Raw genomic sequence first — 19,455 nt, forward strand, 5'->3', positions numbered from 1 at the left:
GAATGATGACCTTTCAATGTAAGTTTTTATCAGCGTTTAAATCATTGATGGAGATCTTATTATTTCATTGGAGTCATGTTTTCAGACATCCTGAATGGAGATCTTATATTGATGCATGGTTTGACAAATTTGAGATTGGTGTTAATTTCTAATTTCCAGCTTATTTTTAATAAATTATTGTTATAATTGTAAATAAATTATTATTTTTATTTTAAATAAATTGTTTATACACAGGAAAAATTCAACTAGGATGGTACACTTGACAATTTTGTTAAGATGGTGTGGGAAAATCAATCAGCAACTAGGTATGACATTGAAAACAATACGATATTTAAAAAAAAATATGTTTTAAAATCTAATTTGTCACTATGGAAGTAGGTTGTGTGACTTTTAGTATGAAGCACAAAAAAGGCCAAAAAAAAAGAGAGAGATAATGGTCTCTAAGGCTGGAATGACGTGGCAGTTTGGAAGGATTTCAAACCGCTATATATCCTGGGAGATATATGTCTGTAATATATTAAACACGTGACATCTGAGCGGTTCCAGTGCTGGCAACCGAAACTGGAAAATTCATGGTTCGGCAACAATCTAACTGGTGGCTCCGTTCCATTTGCTGCACGTGCGAAATGAATGGTAAGATTAATTTAAATAAATATATTGTTATTTTAATTTGTTGTTACTTAATTATTATTTTTTTCTTACAGACTATGTCTCTTGGACGTGAGCCGAGGCCAATGAAGCTGTTTGTAGAGATGTACATGTGGAGTGAAGACTGCTAAAAGGGGGTGCAATAGTTCGTGACAATTATGCTCAATACTTTGTGGTCTGTTTATTCAACCATTTTATTTTATAAGTTATTATTTTTCATGAATTGAATATGATGATTTCTTTCTTCATTTTCACGAGACCTATAATAACCGGTTGGGAGAGAGATATAAGGATGATCCTTCGACCCATCCGGATTTGTGAATGGAGGCTGGATTGTCTGGTGGACCCGATAAAAATCGAGTGTACAAACTATCCAACACTACAGCTAAGAACTTGCGGGCGACCTGTAGTGTATCAACCATTGGGAGCTCCCAATCAGTATCGAGCACCCGATCTAAGGAGTTCGTGGCCTTGCATCAACACACGGCTTATCTCACCGAAAAATAAGAGCAACTATCAGCAAATTATGAACAACACACTACTTATCTCACCGAAAAATACAAGCAACTCCCAGTGAATTATGAATAATTTCACCAAATGGTCATGAACATGACATCACAAAGTGGTGGTCATATGCTACCCCTTTTCAGCCATATGGTCCCAGGAACCAGCATTCTCCTCCTCCAGCTCCGTCATTGATCTAATTTAATATTTTTTTTGAAACACATTTAATTTGTAATGAATATTATTTAACTTTATTGTTTTATTTTTGATGTTTAATAAAAATTTATTTACATAAATGGGTTTTTTACTATTAATTTATATATTTTTATATTATTTATTCTAAATATTTTAAAAAATTAAAAAACCCCATCGATGGATTTACAGATAGAATATATTCGTCAATATTGTATGGAGAGTTGAAAAATATTTACTAGAAATACTACAATCACCAATGCTTTTACTGACAAATATAGTCTGTTGGTATTGTATAAAGAGTTGAAAATATTTACTGGAAATATCATTATCACAAACGAAATAAATTCATTAGAGTATTTCTAGCAGAATTTTTTTTGTGTGTACATTTTTCGTATGTAAAACCACTGGTAATATTTTTTTCTAGCAGACATAGCGACTGAATATAGTATTACCTACGAAAGATATGCCGACAGACACTTTCTCGTACTAATGGATTGTGTCCGTCAGTAAAACTCTGTGTGTGTGTGTAAGGGTATCTATTTATTGAAGTATGTTAAAGTAATAAAACTTTTATTATTGTCGATGACAAATCGTTTGTTCTTAAAACCTCACATATGTAATTAGGATGTTTGGAATATGTCTTTCAAGATTCCAACAACACCATATTGATTTAGATGAACTTCTGAACTAGGTCTTTGAACCAAAAAATATAAAATTCAAATATCTCTCAACAAGATGAACCTAAGATCTTGATTTAGAAGAAAAATCAAAGTATAAAAGAGAATCAAAACACTAAAAATAAGGTGAGAAATAGTATAGAAAAATCTGAAAAGTTCAAGTTAGAAACTCTTATTTCACCTACCGGTCTTTTATAATGAATTTTAAAAACTAAAAAGTTGAAGAATTAATAAAATTTAATTATCATCATTATTAACTAATGATTAATCACTATAAATCTAGAAAATCAAGAGTTTTTTTGAGTGAAAAAAGAAAATGTTCTTCAATATTAATTTATTATTCACTACTCATAATTTGTTTATTTAAAACAAATTACCAACTATTTCTTTGCCTGGCTAATACATTTGTACGTGTGTAAACTGCAAGGATTCCAAAGCAAAGAACCTTTACACATCAAGACCTCCATGCCCTTTTATTCTAAACCAATATTTGTCAAAACTGTTCTGCATAAAATCTTGCAATCCCAGGGAAAAGTGGGCAGAAAGCTCCTCTCCATTTTCGAAAGGGGTTTTCTTGGGCTTTGATTTCCACTCAAAACATTCCGCATTTCCTCTCCAAGAACCTCCCAAACCTTTTTTTTGCTCACTTTTTCACCACTTTGCCCTTAATGTTTCAAAAGTTTTTTTTTTTATTTAGAAGGAAAACCAATAAAATAAAGACAAATCCCTACTAATCTCTTTCTATCATGTTCTAAAGTTTCACCTCCAAAGTTCTAAAGTTTATCACCTCCAAAGACTTTCTCACATCTTTTCTCTTTCTTTCTGAACTTGTAGTGAGATTTTTTTCCTCTCCCGACACCACACACAAACACCACTCAGAATCCTGAAAACCCCTGCATTTCAGGTTCCTAAGGACATGAAAACCACCCACTGAAGTAAACCCGCTCCTAAGTTTCCATTTTCACCAATCTTTAATCAGTTTTTTTTCTAGCAAACAGAACAAAAAAATAATAAAAAGCCCAACTATCAAAAACCCTCAAAAAGTGCACCTGCTTAGAAACTATTTCTCAATGTCTACACCATTAGACCAGCAGCAGCAGCAAGAAACACCATCCATGGAAGTGAGCCAACAAGCTGCCTACACCCACAATGGTCATGGGTCGGTTGGACCAGTGATAGCAGTTCTAGCAGTGATCACTATATTGGGAGTCATAGCAGGAATGATTGGCAGGCTTTGTTCAGGTCGTCGGATCTTGGGTCATGGACAATACGATTTTGAGGGTTGGGTAGAAAGAAAATGCTCCTCTTGTCTCGATGGCCATGTTGACCCGCCTCCGGCCCGACACGCAGATATTCCGGTGGCAGCTCCGGTGGTGGAGGAGGTTCCGCCAGAGATTAAAGAAGAAGAGCAAGAGCAACAACAAAGTGAACATAAGCCACATCCAAGTGCCAGTGGATCTTGATCCCTCTTTCTCGATACTAGTAGTGTATCATGGAGTTTCAAGGGATTTCTGCTTCTTGATTTCGTTTAATCAGTTTTCTTTCTTTATTTTTATTTTTTCATTGTTCTGTTTAGGGTTTATTTTGATGGGATAAGCGACATCATAGAATGAAAATCCTGAGCACGAAAACATTTTCACGTTAATGAAATACAATCCATTTTTGTTTTGTTGAACTTTGATCTGGATTGGAGTTCCTGACGAAGGCTTTTGTCTTTATTTATTGTTAGCATAATTTTTAATAACAAATGAAATATTGATCATATGCTCATTGAGAAAACTCTCTCGTTTTTTCGATACTTGAGACTCAAGAGAGTGGTTTGGTTTTCATATTATCCGTAATCAATTAACTTTGCTAATTGCTAGTGATCATGTATAAATGGATCGATGTGTTAATAATCTTGTTTTCATGGTTATTTTTATACAGTCCAGAGCCCAGGAATTGCTCTAGAGCCTTTTGGTTACTTTATTTGCAAGATTTTCATCAATATCGCCCATTTTTGATTTATTGTTGTTGGCTACATAGGATTCTCTTCTCTGCGACTGCATCTTAAAAGAAGCATTCCTTTGTTATGCATACGAGACAAATGTCTCATGCCACTTCGGAGATTTCGACTCCCACCGGACAGACAGGTGCCGTTATCTTTTTTCTGATGTTGTGTGGATGGTTCCCGTTATCATGTGCTTTAATCCCTTAAGACTAGTTTAAACTGGTGATTGATGTAGTCATTAGACCTATATTTCCGCATGTCACTTTCCATTGTCGATGTTGAGAAATAAGGTAAGCCCTAGTAGTCAACTTTTCTTGCTCGTTAAGGACCAGTGACAGTGGGCAAGCACTATGATCTATAGCGGTCGCAGCATCGTATTAGAGGAAATCTGCAACTCCTGCTGGCTTTTAGATTTAAGAAAGTAGTAACTATTGTTATTTTTCTTCGAGAATATGATGGAAAAGGTCTTATGGAGTGATTATTGTTCAATTCAAGATATATATATAAATTGAGTTTAATTGTTAGATTATAATGCTAAAAGACTCTTGGTATCAATGTAAAAGGAATATTTCAAATGTCTAAGGATCAATGCGTAAAAAAATAAAAGTTTGAAAATATATCTTTCGGATCTTTATTTTGAACATTAGATTGAAATGTGTACTGGATGTTCAGACCTGAACCGCTCACTCTAACATATTGCTCAAGCTGAAATTCATTCAAAATTATTACTTGATTTATGACAAACGGCAAACATATTAACCGGATGTTCTGAACATAAAATTTTAAAATAATCATTCCACCAAAACATATAATCAACAACAATTAAAAATGAAAACTTATTGGGGGTAGTGATTTCACTGTGCATATAGATTCTATGCACAGTAAATGAAAATAATGTAATGACTGTTTTGATCTTTTCTATAAACTCATTTGTTAGGCTTCTAGGGTACTTTCGTAATTGCATAAGGACCAATAGTAATATTTATGAGGTCAAAGAAGTCTTTTTCACTTTTTAAGTGCATAGTATCATGGCTATAACACCCTTTGAAATCAAAATAAATCTACCTTTTCTTGCCTTGACGGGGACAATCATCTTTTGTTTAAAACTACATAGTCAATTTACTTGTTATCCTTAATTCCATACTTTTTTAAACTTAGATGTAAGAGCTTCTTCATCTTTTCAATGTAGGAGTTATGTAATTATAGGATAGATACTGGAAAATTTCATATTTTAAAACGAGTAATTAATATTTTAGAAATAAATACACATTGAATTTACTTGATTACATCTAAAATAAGAAACTTTTAAGCTTGAGGTTAAAGGGCTTATTTGTCCATTCATTGTGATTTTTTTATAATTCTGGGGTTAATAAATAAAAGATTTTGTTTATTTAAAATGAATCATTAATGTTTTTTATTGAAAAATTATTGGAGCATGCAATGCACGTGCTAGTGCTTGAAACTGCTTTGAGCGCTTCAAATTACGCATGCAACAGTGTTAAGAGGTGAGAATTATGCAATTGCGACAACTTTCAAAAGCTCGTAGAGTCGTCGCCTATATAAGATAAAGCGCATGGTGGGGCGTGTAGAGATTTGACTCTGGTAATGTCTTTTTTTTCTTTTTCTCTTTCTTTTTCCTTTAAAAAACAAGTTGTTTAAGCAAAAAAAAAAAAATCATGATGCCCTCTTATTGTTTTGAGATATCTAATTTAGTTCTTTTTGTTTTTGTTGAATGATTTTCATCTTGATTTATTTTATAAACTTTAAATTTGTTTTTAATTTCATCACTGATTGAAATGCTATTTGCTTTTTTTATTTTGTTTTGTTTTCATATTTGAACCTTTTTATTTTGAGTTTTTGTTTTGATTTTTTTTATAAAATGTTTGAATATTTTCAATTTTGACCTTAAATAAATAAATGTTATTTTCCTTCTTATACCTGAATCATTATTATTATTATTATTATTATTATTATTATTATTATTATGTTTTTTTAGAATACACTTGTGGTCTCTTGACATCCTTTTTTGATGTTGAGATTTTTTTAACTACCGGTGGCGGAGCTTAGATGATGACAATAGTTTCATATAATTATTAGAATAATAAAAGAGTAACAAATTAGTTAAAGATGCCATTTTGCCAGCTTTTCTTTTCTCGATCAACTATGAGCAAGTAGTCAATTATGTAGAATCAGAGGTACTTCTGATATCACCATAAAAATAATTGTCACATTGACCAATAGGTACCTATCTTAGCAGGAGAAAGGTTTGGCAAAAATTTACCGCTGGGAGTTGTGATATAGTTGAGATTACCAAGAATTTAACAAATATAAATAAAAACACCCATATAATTTTTACAATAGATTATAATAAATTTTATTGATAGACTTTTTCATACTATATCCCTCATTAAAAATCAATGGAAATATTCTATTGATATATATCAAGAAAATTACAGTGAAAAATTTTTTTTTAAAAAAAACTAAAAAAGTACAATGACGTGTATGAAAATTTTAAAAAAAAAAACTAAAAAAGTACAATGACGTGTAACTTTTACCAACAGATTTACAAATAAAATTAACCCGATGGTAAAGTTTGTATATAAATATACTGATGAAAATCATCTCTTGGTATATACCGATGAACTTACAGATTGTATTATATTGGGATGACATAACATATTTTACCAATAGAATGACCGATGAAATGCCCGACAGAATAATTTTATCTATAATATTTAATTTTTGACCTAACAATCTACCCTTCTCTCTCTTTCCTCATTTCTCCTGTTTTATGCAACAAACAGTCACCCCCCTCAATCTCAACACAATTCAACCTTCCACAACAAATTTAACCAACACAACACTCGATTTGTCAGCATTCATATTCTTATTTAAATTTTATTGAGGATTCTCCACCTTAAGTAAGCAAATCTATCCTTTTTTTTCTTTTAAACATAATTTTTAAATGTCACTTTTTTTCATATTTTTATAGTATATATATTTTTTTGGTTGTTAACTTATTTTATAGTTTTTTCTCATATAATTGTATTGTATGGATTTATGATTTGTACATATTATGGTTTGTTTTGGGTTTTATAAAATTATATTTGATTGCAAATTGATGAAACTTATGTTGAATTTTTTACTTTGGTGTTTTATGATCAAAATAAATAATGGTTTATTTAACATGTTCATTTTATATTTTATCAATTTTATTGTCGAGTTGTAATTTTTGGTAAATGTGTAGAAATTTTAATTTATATAGATATATAATTAATAATGAATTAAAAAACTGGTAAAATATATTGAATAAGATTGAGCTAAACCAATATTTTTACAAATTATTTAGTTAAAATAGTTAGTTAATGCATGTTGTCATCATTATTTAAATAGGTTTGATATAAGTAATGGATGATCGTTCATAGATGTATCGAGATTCACCTCAAGGGTTGCAAATGATAGATTATTGTAATGGGGTTCATGGTTTTATTAATTACATACTATATAATCTGAGAAATATTAGTGAAGGTCATATTAGATATCCATGCAAAAGATGTAAGAATAAAAATACTTATCGATCCAAATGTTATAATGATGCATCTTCTACAAAAAAAAAGTTCATGAAGAAATACATATGTTGGTATGCACACGGAAAACTATATGTTCTTCATGATGTCATAGTAAAGAGGATGGTTGGGTCAACTTATAGTGATAACAACGTGCATGGAGTTGTATATAACAATAATAATCCTTATAAGAAGCTGGTTATATATGTGATGAGAATGAATCAAAATCATGTTGGTCAATGTCAAATCATAGTAAATTATTGATTGTTACGTAGGTGTTCACCATCAAATTGGATCATAAGTTGAGTAAGACTAGTCATAACAAAATTGTCAAATAGGTGAGAAATATTTTACCTAAAGGGAACAAGCTGAAAGAGAACTTTTATGCTGCTAAGTTAATGATGAAACCCTTTAGTATAGAATACTAGAAAATTGACATGTTTCCAAACTTTTATATGTTGCACTACTTTGAAAATACAAAATTAACCAAGTGCAGAAAATGTGAGTATTCTCGTTATAAACCTAGAATTGACAAAGAAAGGACTCTTGTCGCACACAGAAAACTTAGATACTTCTCAATCACACCTAGATTGTAGAGGTTATTCATGTCACTAAATAATGATGAGCATGGCATTAATCAAGTGATGCAATGGATAGAGTGATGGTACACATTTCCAATGGTAAAGCTTGGAAACATTTTAACAATGTGCATCCTTAGTTTTCAGTGGAATTAAGGAGCGTGCCTCTTGGGTTTTGTACAAATAAATTAAATCCATTCAGGTAATTTATTACACCTTATTCTTATTGACCGGTGATACTCATAATTTACAACTCACTATCAGGAATGTGTATGACGCCAAAGTTCATGCTTTTATCTATGGTCATACCCAATCTTAATATTCTGGGTTAGAATATAGATATCTATCTTTAGTTGTTGATTGAGCAGTTGTGGTTATCTGGATTTTTGACTTATAATGTATCGAAAAACAAAATTTTATAATGAAAATAGCTTTGATGTGGACTATCAATGATTTTCCTACTTATAGAATAGTTTTTTGTTGAAGCACGTATGAAAAATTAGCATGTCTATACTATATAAAAAATAACAAGGCATTCATGTTAACAAATAATGGTAAAGCATTTTTTATTATTATCACCCGTAATTCTTGCCAACGAATCACAAGTTCAAAAAGAATAAGAAGGACTTCTTTAATTTTAGTTAATTTTGTTGTTTTCTAATTTTGTTGTTCAATTACAAGAAAGAATAAGAAGGACTTCTTTATTGGCAGAGTTGAAATGGATTTTGCACTGCCGCTTCTTTCGGGCGAGGAATCTGATTACTTGGTGTCAGAGTACAATGATATTGTGTTGGTTTTCAATCAGGTGAACATAAGTTTTTTTTATTTTGGTTTGACCCACAATTGCGTTAATCAAAGTATTTTTTTAGGAACTTTTTTAGACGAAATCGCCAATATTTTTAAAGATGCTAATATTTAATATTCCATTAGAAATTTCATCGATTAAACCAAATATTAAAAATCATGGACATAGCAAACAAGACTTCATCTTTTTCATTTTTCTTCTTTCATCCTCTCTCTTCTTCTCTCTTTTTCTTCATTCTCTTATTTTTGTTCATGACTCGAGCCGAAATCAAACATCATCTTCTCGTCTCATCCTAAGATATGTTGTCTTTCATCATTTTTATTTTTTTCCCATCTTTTTTTTTATTTTTTTAACAATCCTTTTCATTTATTGTGTTTTTCTTCTTTTTTTTTTTTAATTCTCGGCCAAAACTAAGCACGCTGTAAAAGTAAGAATTTTTCATTCCTTTTTCTTCTTCATTTATGTGTTTTCTTTTTCATTCTTTTTGGGTTTTTTTTGTCAATATTTTTTTCCAATTTTGTGTTGAATTTTAGTTGTATTTAGATAAAATTTTTCATTATTTTTTAGAATTTTACTTATTTGTTTTCTAATTTTGTTGTTCAATTACAATTAAATGTGTGGGATTAATTTTAGTTATTATTTTGATTTTTTGTAAATTTAGATTAATTTTTTTGTAAATTTAGGATAAAATATATTACCACTTAGAAAATGAGATTTTTGTGCAAAATTGAATTATTCTAATTTGTTAGAAGAAATTGAGTAAAATCAATTGATTTGTGGTATATATATTATTTATTTGTAGGTTTAAAAATTTTGAGTAGTCATATAGGAAAACTGCTACTGAATGTTTTAAAAAAAATCAAAATCATTTAATTTTGTTTATTCGTTAATTTATGCAGCTGCATAGGAGAAAGTTTATAGCATGTCACAAGAATAAGATCGCTACTAGTTCTTCTAGCAGCGATGTTGATGACCATGAGTCATTAGGTGCCGACCAAGAACAGACACTTGAGGCACAAGCATTTATTTACGACATGGAGTCATCGAGTGTGATGCCACAATGTCGAGGGGGGTTCCTTCATAGCAAGATCCATTAACCCATAAATACGAGACTTAGTGGAAGAACGACCTTTTAATGTAAGTTTATTTTGCTTTCGTAATGACATGTTTAATAAATTTTAATAAATATTTTTATTTAATGAATGCAATTTCAGGTTTATAACCATCAAAACTATAAGAGCAATAGCATTTGCTTTTAAATCATCGATGAAAAATTCTAAATAAAGCTAAGTTTCTAAACATCATGAATGGAAACCATAAGTCAATGGATGATTCTTATTTTTTATTATGTTAATTCAGTTAGTTTATTGAAATCACTGAAATTTCATTTTTATAAATTTTTATTGCAAAGAAAAATTTGAATGGGAGAGAGCTGATGATAATGTTGTAAAAAGGGTTTGGAAGAATTACGTTGTAACTAGGTAAAACCAAAATCAGAATAATTTTTTTATTCTGATTATTAAAATTTTATTTTTTATTTACTAACAGATAATTTATTGGTAACATATAGGTTGCGTGATTTGTGGTATGAGGCGTAAAAAGGCAAAAAACAAAATGTGAAAAAAGGTGAGCTTTTAGCCTGAAATGACATGGTGGTTTGGAAGGGTTTTAGACCGCCATATATCTTGAAGGTTGTTTGGGTGGACTACATTCAGCATGTAACATCCACGCATTCGCTTGATTATCATAGTCTGGTGCGGAGAACTGGCACCGGTGTGTTCACTATTCCGTTACTTTTATTTTTTTATTTTTAAAAAATATATTTATCTTGCAGGCTATGATTTTTGAATGCGAGCCAAGTCAGATGGAACATTTTGTTGAAATGCATGTGTATAATCTTGACTAACAAAAAAAAGACGCAGCAATTCATGGATAACCAAGCTAAGCACTTTGTAGTATATTGGTTTTCAATCATTTTTTTATTAAGTTATAATTTCCTTTAATTTTATGAATTTATTTTTTTCTTTTCAAGACATATATAACAACTATTTGAATGAGAGTAACAAAAAAGATTCTTCGACCCTTCCAGATTTGTGGTTAGAGGCAAGATCATTTGGTGGGTGATTAGTACTTAAAAGTGCCCTTTAACACTACGGCCAAGAAATTGCGAACAGCCTATAATATTTTGATCATTGGATGCTCACAATCAGTTATGAGCAATCAAACTTTAGAGTTCAAGGCGATGTTAGACCAACGAGTATAAGATTGGACGACACATTTTAATGAAAAGTTTGAACAACTCATGGCGGATTATGAATAACTCCACCGAGTGGTAATGGAGAGGAGATCATACATGGGATCCATGTCCTCCTTATCGGCTCCATGAACTCAACAACAATCAACCTCCTCCTCCTCCAGCGTAGCCTATATTTTAAATTTATTGTATTTGAACATACAAATATTTAAATTTGTAATAAATATTTAATTTTTATATTATTTTAATTTCATTTTATATATTTAATTTTAATTTATTTTAATTATTTTTCTACTTTTTTTCAATGTATTTTAAAAAAAAAAGTATTTTAAAGTATTATTGATGGGGGTTACCGATGGACTACATTTGTTAGTATATTATAAAGAGTTTGAAAAGAATTACTGCAAATGTCACTGCAATTATTAACTTTCTGATGAAATTGCAACTAGTATCCCGTTGATGATATATTATTTTTATCGATAAATATACCAATAAATAAATAAAAATATTGACAGAATTGCAAACGGTATTCTGTCAGTTATATGGCAATCTTTTCAAGGGATTGCCAACGGAATGAAGTGAACAAAATTTTTTTGATGTATTTTGTCTATAAGTAAATTTATTACTAATAAACTTTATGATATATTATAAATTGCTGATAAAATTTTTTATTATAAACTGTTTTTATAAAATATTTATTGGTAGCATGTGAATATAAAAACTGATAAAAAATTTTATTAATAACACTGTTAAATTTAGCAGAGGAAGGACATTTTTTTTATTAATAACACTGTTAAATTTAGCAGAGGAAGGACACTCCACTATAAATGAAGCATTTAGAGGTAAACTGATATCACCACAGAAAGAATAGTCATATTGACCAAGAGGGTACCCATTTTACAGGAGGCCATATACTGTAGCTCATGGTGGGCATCATCATGGATCAAGATGCAGGAAAGTTTCAAATTACAGAATCGATGGTCTTGAAAAACCACGTGATGAGGGCAGCTTTTGTCTCAGCCACTACCAATAATCAAAGCATCGAGGTCAAGGAGAAAGTGACTCGCCCTTCCCGATGACAGTTATAGAAAATCTGTACTCTGTTTTTGGGACTCTCTCTTCGTAGTTTTAGTTTTATTCTGTTGGACAGACGTCTCAGTCAATCCTTCACAGGAACTAACAATGGCCAATTAGCTCCCTTCCGTGCCTGGTTTTGAACTAGATAAATTGACACCGCCGTGCAGGAGTCCACATGATTTCTTGGCTAGCAATCTTGATGTGTTTACAGCGGCAGCAGCATCTTTAGTTTTCCTCCCTTTTTATACGAACCACATGGCTAGCTTCGCAGATGTACCAACCTGCATCAGCAACAAATCCCCTGTTGTTATTTATCGAGTACAGCATGCAGGAGAAAGGTTTGGTAAAAATTTACAGCTGGGAGACGCGATATAACCAAGGCCAACATGTTAAAAATGAAGCATTCAAGTCCGCTTTGCTTTGCTAGTTTCTGTGGTTATAATTTAAAAAAAAAAGTTTTAAAAAATTATTTTTTGTTATAACAAGTTTGATTAAAATTTGTATTTAATTAAAATTATGTTTAAAATTGTTGTCTAATTAAAAAAAAACATGTTCAATGTATTTTATTAAAATTATAATTAAAACTAATGTTATAATAAAATGACAAAAAAAAAATACATAGTAATTTCTTATTTTACAGTTATAACATATATTAAAATTATTCTGTATTTCATTATACAGTCCACGGTAAAATACTAAGTTGTCTTTTTTTTTTTATATCATTATGGGTTTTTTTTTTGCTTTTTTTTTTTGTGTTTTTTCTTTTAATAATTTTTTTTTAATTTAATTTGTTAATGTTAATTTTTTTTAATTTAGTTATCAAACTTTTATGACATGAATCTCAAATTTAATGAGTTAACTTGTTTTGACGAGTTAACCTGAAATTTTTTTTATTTATTTTTAATTAATTTTTTTTGTTTAGTTTAATTTGTTAATATTAAATTTCTTTCTATTTAATTATCAGAATTTCATGACATGTATCCCGAATTTAACAGATTAATCAAGTTAATTATGAGTTAATCAGTTAATTTTTTTTATTTAGTTATCAAACTTTCATGATGTAAATTTTAAATTTAACGGGTTAACCTAATTTAAAAGATTAATCTAGTTATAACCTAAGTTTTGTGATCTATATTTAATCAAGAAATTCATTCAAACTAATCAAAAAAAAAAAATTGGTATTTTGCTACTAGTGTCAAGCTTGACATGGATCTGTACAAATGCAAAGTCTCCAAACTCATAAACATAATTTACAACTCTTTTGGTTACAGTTGTTTCTTGAACTAAGAAAAATTTCAAAGGTTGTCATGGTATGTGTGTCTTATCAACAATAAAAAACTGAGGTTGGGCAAAAACACAAAATGAGTGATTCACTGGAAGCATGTAAAAGTTGCTTCATTAAAAACTGAGGTCAAACCTCATTTATTGGTGGGTTCCATGAACCAAATCATAGGTTCATTTTGTAACCAAATACCATACAATTAAGGTTGGGCAAAACAAATGGTCTCTTAAAGGGTAATAGCACTGCTCATTTTTCATGCATCCAACGGCCCATTGGCCGAGTCTTTTGCTGGTGTGAACTTTAGAATCGAAGATGGTCTGGGCTTGGACCAAATTCGGCTAAATTATACCAAGTCATGCAACTCTTAGCACAATGGCCTGGTATCTTTGACAGATCAGTGGGCTCTAACTCTTAGCACAATGACATGTCAAGGGGCTCGAGCTCTAATTATTTCTGAAGTTGCACAATGACATGTCAAGGGGCTCGAGCTCTAATTTTTTCTGGGTCAAGATCATGAGACTGCTGGCTTGGTCTAACTCTCATATGGGGCAGGAGGGTTCCAAATTTCCAATATTGGTTCTGGCTAGTTTCAAGTGAAAGATGGGTTCCGAGCCATGATTACAGAACAAGACCATAGACCATTATTTTGTTTTATACATATATATATATATATAACAATATATATATATATACTTTGACTTAGGTTCCTCCAGAGTAGTTTTAGATTTTCTTTTCTCAAATGATGAATCAGACGACGGATAAGATAAGATAGAAATACTGTGCCCAGTGCACGTTGACATGTCACCACTTTACAACAGCAAACAGTATCCTTGCTTGTCCAAGTTAGAATATTAAAATTAATATATAGAGTAGTGTATTTTTTTAATGTATTAAACTTTTATGAGCTGTATTGTTAAAGTTATTATGTTAAATTGATTTGAGAATAAAATTTTTTATCAAACTAAAAGAGAAAAAACATATATGGTACTGCCATAATCAAACTAACCTAGTGGAATTGCCTTTTTAAATAATAAAAAAAAAACTGATCAGAGTATATTCTAATGTAGATTATCTAACTTATATCAAAATTGTTTTTTTTTTCTAATTATGTTTTCCGTCTTCACAGCATTCAAATTGACAAAAAATAAATAAATAAATAAAATTTATTTATGTAATTGAATGGACGTAGTGTGTAGCCAAGTCCAAAAGATTTGAATCTAAAATTTAATCAAATCTACATGCATTTGGGTTAGATTTTTAACTAAATCTGAAAAAATTAGATTTAGTATATTATCAAACTCATTATTGTTTTGACTTATTATGTAATTAAATCTAAAAAAATTAAATTTAATATTTTATTAAATTTATATATGATTGGGTTTATTATGCATTGATTTAGGTATTGAATCTTACAAGTTTTATAAGTTCAAAGATGATAGGTTTTTCATCATGCTAAATTCATAAGCGTTTGACCTTCACACATTACCAAGCTCTACAGTGTTGTGTCTGGAAATAAAACTAGGCATGGTGTCTCGTCTAGGCTAGGTATTTTTGTTAATTTTATCCATGTTAGATCATGTATTCATTGAACTCTTAAATTAATGAGTTGTATATAAAATATGTTTACAGTTCACGTACCATGTTTTTCATGTCTTCTTTCTATACCAGCATTTCAAGAAAAAAATGTTTTATTTGATGTTTCATGGTATAAAAGACCGTGAAGTTTTCTCATTTACTTCTGGAATGATACAAAAATGGGTCAAAAGTCTGGTTGTCGTGCTATTATATAAAATGGCGTGTCCAGAAGGTTCCTCTTGAAACGACGAAGAGAAGAACAAAACCTCCCCGAGTCTTTCGCGCCCATATATATATATATATATATACAGGCATCGTACAGTGAGATCCCATGTGGCCATGTACTCTTCTATTTTACTGTCTCTGCACTGCTTCTTGCGCTGCTGAGACTTGCTGTCACTTACTTGTCTGAACATTAAAAAATGACACTTTTTTTTTTCTTAACATCAACGAACATGAAAAATAGGAATTCATGCACCTCTTCACATTGATATAGAGAAGAGAATTGGGGAATTCGTGATTCCGGTGGATGTATATTATACTATTATATAAAATCAAAGGATCAAGATATAAATACACAAAAAAACAGGGGCATCCAAGCAAACCAACAGTACACCGTATTTATCTATAGCCATAGACATAGGCCATAGGGCTCCCATTATTATTAACATATCTGTACACGATGTTGCCCCTCAAAACATGGGGTGATTGAGGAAATGCAACCCCGAAGTTTTTTTTTGTTTTCTTTATTTTTACTCCCATTTCCATTTATTGCAAGAAGCGAAATGAAGTAGTAGTGGTTACTGTATTCAAGGGGACCATTCCAGGGGTTTGCCATTACTTCCTTTTATGCAAAGAACCCTTTAGAATCCCAAACCCTTCCTTTTACATATTTAGCAGAGAGAGAAAGAGAGGGAGGGAGGTAGAGATGGGCAGGCCAAGGTGTTTTTTAGACATAAGCATCGGAGGGGAGTTAGAAGGAAGGATAGTAGTAGAGCTCTACAACGATGTCGTTCCTAAAACTGCTGAGAATTTTAGAGCTCTCTGCACTGGTGAGAAAGGCATTGGACCTAACACCGGTGTCCCTCTTCACTACAAGGTCTTTTAATTAGTAATTTTCTTTGTGTGTATTCATGTGTTTGTGGGTTCAAGTTGGTTTTTTTGGTTAATGACGGACTTTTGGGAATTTTGAGGGTACTAAAGTCTTTTATTTTAGGATATTGTTAGTGTTATGGTATTTGACTGTGATGATTGTTTCGCTTTTGTATTTTTGGTTATCGATGCTATGTTCTAAAAACGAAACCTTTTCGGGCTTTTGTCAGTGAGACTTGAGAAGGAAAACGATTTTCTGGGTAGAAATCAGGTTTTCAGTTCATGATGAAAAGTCAGTGATGTCCTTGATTATTTAGAGTAGTAGTCGTGAATTTTCTTGATTATAAAGAATGATTCTTTCCCAATACTTTGAGATATCTGCAGCAATAATGGTTCTTGTTTTGGACCACTGGAAAAGCCATCACAGGCAGTCTCTACTTGCTTGTCTTTTTGTTATTGAGCTCCAGGTTGAGGTTGTTTCGTTCTTTGGCGATAAATAAAGTATCTCTGCTTTGGTATTGATATCTTATCATTTTTATTCATTATTCTGGACCAATATTTCTAGGCAATCTATAGGCTTGAATTTTATTGACTGCTAATTGCATTTGACGTGATTTCTTTTGTGCACAGCTTTGGCTATAAAGGCTGACGAGAAGGAAATTTTAAGCTTTTTCAGTTGATTTTATATGTGTTTTTTGGGATACCAGGGATGCCGTTTTCATCGTGTTATCAAAGGTTTTATGGTTCAAGGAGGAGATATCTCTGCAGGAGATGGCACTGGCGGGGAATCTATTTATGGCTTGAAGTTCGAGGATGAGAATTTTGAACTGAAACATGAAAGGAAAGGAATGTTATCTATGGCAAATGCTGGTCCAAACACAAATGGTTCGCAGTTCTTTATCACGACAACTCGCACCTCTCATTTGGATGGAAAACATGTTGTATTTGGGAAGGTGGTTAAAGGAATTGGAGTTGTTCGTTCTATTGAGCATGTTACAACTGGTGATGCTGAGTGTCCCACTTCTGATGTTATGATCGTCGATTGTGGAGAAATTCCTGCGGGTACAGATGACGGGACATGTAATTTCTTCAAGGATGGTGATGCTTATCCTGATTGGCCAGCTGACCTTTATCAGAGTCCTAGCGAACTTTCATGGTGGATGAATGCTGTAGATTGTATTAAGGCTTTTGGAAATGAACATTTCAAGGTAATGGTTCTCATGTTTGGCTGATGTTCTTGTTGCTCCAAAGGCACATTGGTGAAACTTATTGTTAAAGCATACATCAGTACCCAGAATAGTTAAAAGTATGCTTTGTTGGGGTGTGAATAGTTTAGGTGAACCAATTTTTTCAAGCTTTGATATTCTCTATGGTCTATGGGCGCTTTTGTTTTTCTTTATTCTTTTCTTCTATAGCTTGTGTTGATGTCCCAATTTGTAATTATTGATCGCAGAAACAAGACTATAAGATGGCGCTAAGAAAGTATCGGAAGGCTTTACGCTATCTGGATATCTGTTGGGAGAAAGAAGGGATTGACGAAGGTGAACAATCTATGTGCTCCATATAATTCCTAGTTACTTTTTATCTTGATGTCCTCAATGCAATGCTAATGGCTCCCTGTGCCCCAATTGCATGTGATTTATTTGAACATTTTTCTTCTGGTGGCTTTTCAGAGAAGAGTTCAGCTTTGAGGAAGACAAAGTCACAGACATTCACAAACAGTGCAGTAAGTTCCTGTTCTCACTATTGTCAGGGTATTTTTACTGCCACTGGCTACTGAAGCTTTTGATCTTTTGTGCAGGCATCTAGGTTAAAATTGGGGGATCTGAAAGGAGCACTGGTGGACACAGACCTTGCAATACGTGATTGGGAAAACAATGCAAAAGCTCTGTTTCGCCAGGGACAGGTTAGTGTCTGCAATTGGGAATGCTTTCAATCTCTAGAATCATGGGAGCTTTTGCACATGTTTGGTGTGAGCCAGTCCATCTGTTCTAGAAAGGTTCTTTCTGAGTTGTAGTTCTGAATCTTCTGATAGCTTCTTGCAAGCTGCTTTTGCTTCCCCACCATCCATTTGGAATGTGGAAGACTTGCTTAGAATTCTTCCAGTTATTTTCTTGTGTGTAATATTTTGCGTCTATTCCACTGAAATGTGGTGCTTAGGCATTCTGAATGGGGAGAGCAGTAGGTTGCTTTTCCTTCTCATATTTTTTACTTTTCCGTTTTGGTTTCGACTTTGTTAAGAATTTGCTTTCATATTTTGGTGGTGCACTTTTTTCCTTTGATTTGTTTAAATTTTAATGGTTGAGAAGGTACCTTCACAGTTCTCGTACTAACAGTTTCTTTTCCTTTGTGTTTGTCAGGCATACAAGGCTCTTAATGATGTTGATGCTGCTGCTGAAAGCTTCAAAAAGGCATTGCACTTGGAGCCAAATGATGGTTAGTGATAATCTGAAACAGGGCCAATGGCACATAATCCTGGGGATAGAATTTTTGTTCAGACTTTTGCTCTCTGATAAGATCTACAAGTTCCAGTGATTATGTTAAAGCTTGATTAAATCAAATTTATTCACTTGAATAAATTCTAGGAGTCTTGGACCTGTTATTTTACAAATAATCTGTTGAGATTTGCTGACAGCTTTGGTTTCTAATGCTTTTCAGCTGGAATAAAACGGGAGCTTAATGCTGCTAGGAAGAAGGTCGGTACAATTAACAGAATCTGTAATAAATGGCTGTAGTCAGCAGGGTGCTAAACAATTAATGTCTTGCAGGTTAACGAGAGACGTGATCAGGAGAGAAGGCGATATGAGAAGATGTTCGAAACTTCAAATAGCACTGCTGTAGAACCCTAGCAAATTGGTATGCGGATTACCCTTTGGAAACTCTTGTCATTTGATCATCGGGCAATGCAAACTGAGAATATTTTGAAAAACAGGATGCGAATTCCTTGCATTACAAAAGCCTTTCAGGTTTTGTCAGAGAACAAAGGAGCCTTTATCAAAGGCAACTGTACAAGTTTGAGGCTTGAACCATTTCTTATTACAGTTTCCATGGAAATTTTTGAAACTTAGAGCCAATTAAAAATAATGATTTACTCTCTGATGGACATAAAATGTGGTCATGTTGTGTGGTTCTTTTATGGAATAGACCTCTTTCCATGCCCTTTCGCTCCACCTCATTTTCGTTTCTATCCTGAACTCGGTATATCAAACTAC

At 32.0% G+C, this 19,455-nt stretch overlaps 2 protein-coding genes across 2 annotated transcripts; both read left to right on the top strand.

Moving 5' to 3' along the window:
- Positions 1-3,094: 3,094 nt before the first annotated feature.
- LOC105108559 (uncharacterized) lies at positions 3,095-3,487 on the top strand. The gene has a single exon (XM_011002904.1). It carries the CDS (start codon positions 3,095-3,097, stop codon positions 3,485-3,487), a length of 393 nt encoding a protein of 130 aa, XP_011001206.1.
- A 12,312-nt stretch (positions 3,488-15,799) lies between these two features.
- On the top strand, positions 15,800-19,388 carry LOC105108551 (peptidyl-prolyl cis-trans isomerase CYP40-like). The gene is made up of 8 exons (XM_011002896.1): positions 15,800-16,250; positions 16,951-17,451; positions 17,697-17,784; positions 17,917-17,969; positions 18,045-18,149; positions 18,604-18,679; positions 18,902-18,939; positions 19,012-19,388. Exons 1-8 carry the CDS (start codon positions 16,080-16,082, stop codon positions 19,090-19,092), a joined length of 1,113 nt encoding a protein of 370 aa, XP_011001198.1. The 5' UTR covers positions 15,800-16,079; the 3' UTR covers positions 19,093-19,388.
- The last annotated feature ends 67 nt before the right edge of the window (positions 19,389-19,455 follow it).

Source organism: Populus euphratica, unplaced genomic scaffold (assembly GCF_000495115.2).
Source record: "Populus euphratica unplaced genomic scaffold, PopEup_1.0 scaffold192.1, whole genome shotgun sequence".
Taxonomy (NCBI): Eukaryota; Viridiplantae; Streptophyta; class Magnoliopsida; order Malpighiales; family Salicaceae; genus Populus; species Populus euphratica.

Coding starts and splice junctions, on each gene's coding strand:
- LOC105108559 (XM_011002904.1), top strand. CDS start 3,095: ATGTCTACACCATTAGACCAGCAGCAGCAGCAAGAAACACCATCCATG.
- LOC105108551 (XM_011002896.1), top strand. CDS start 16,080: ATGGGCAGGCCAAGGTGTTTTTTAGACATAAGCATCGGAGGGGAGTTA. Junction 17,785..17,916: donor GAAAGAAGGGATTGACGAAG/GTGAACAATCTA, acceptor GTGGCTTTTCAG/AGAAGAGTTCAGCTTTGAGG. Junction 18,940..19,011: donor TTAATGCTGCTAGGAAGAAG/GTCGGTACAATT, acceptor AATGTCTTGCAG/GTTAACGAGAGACGTGATCA.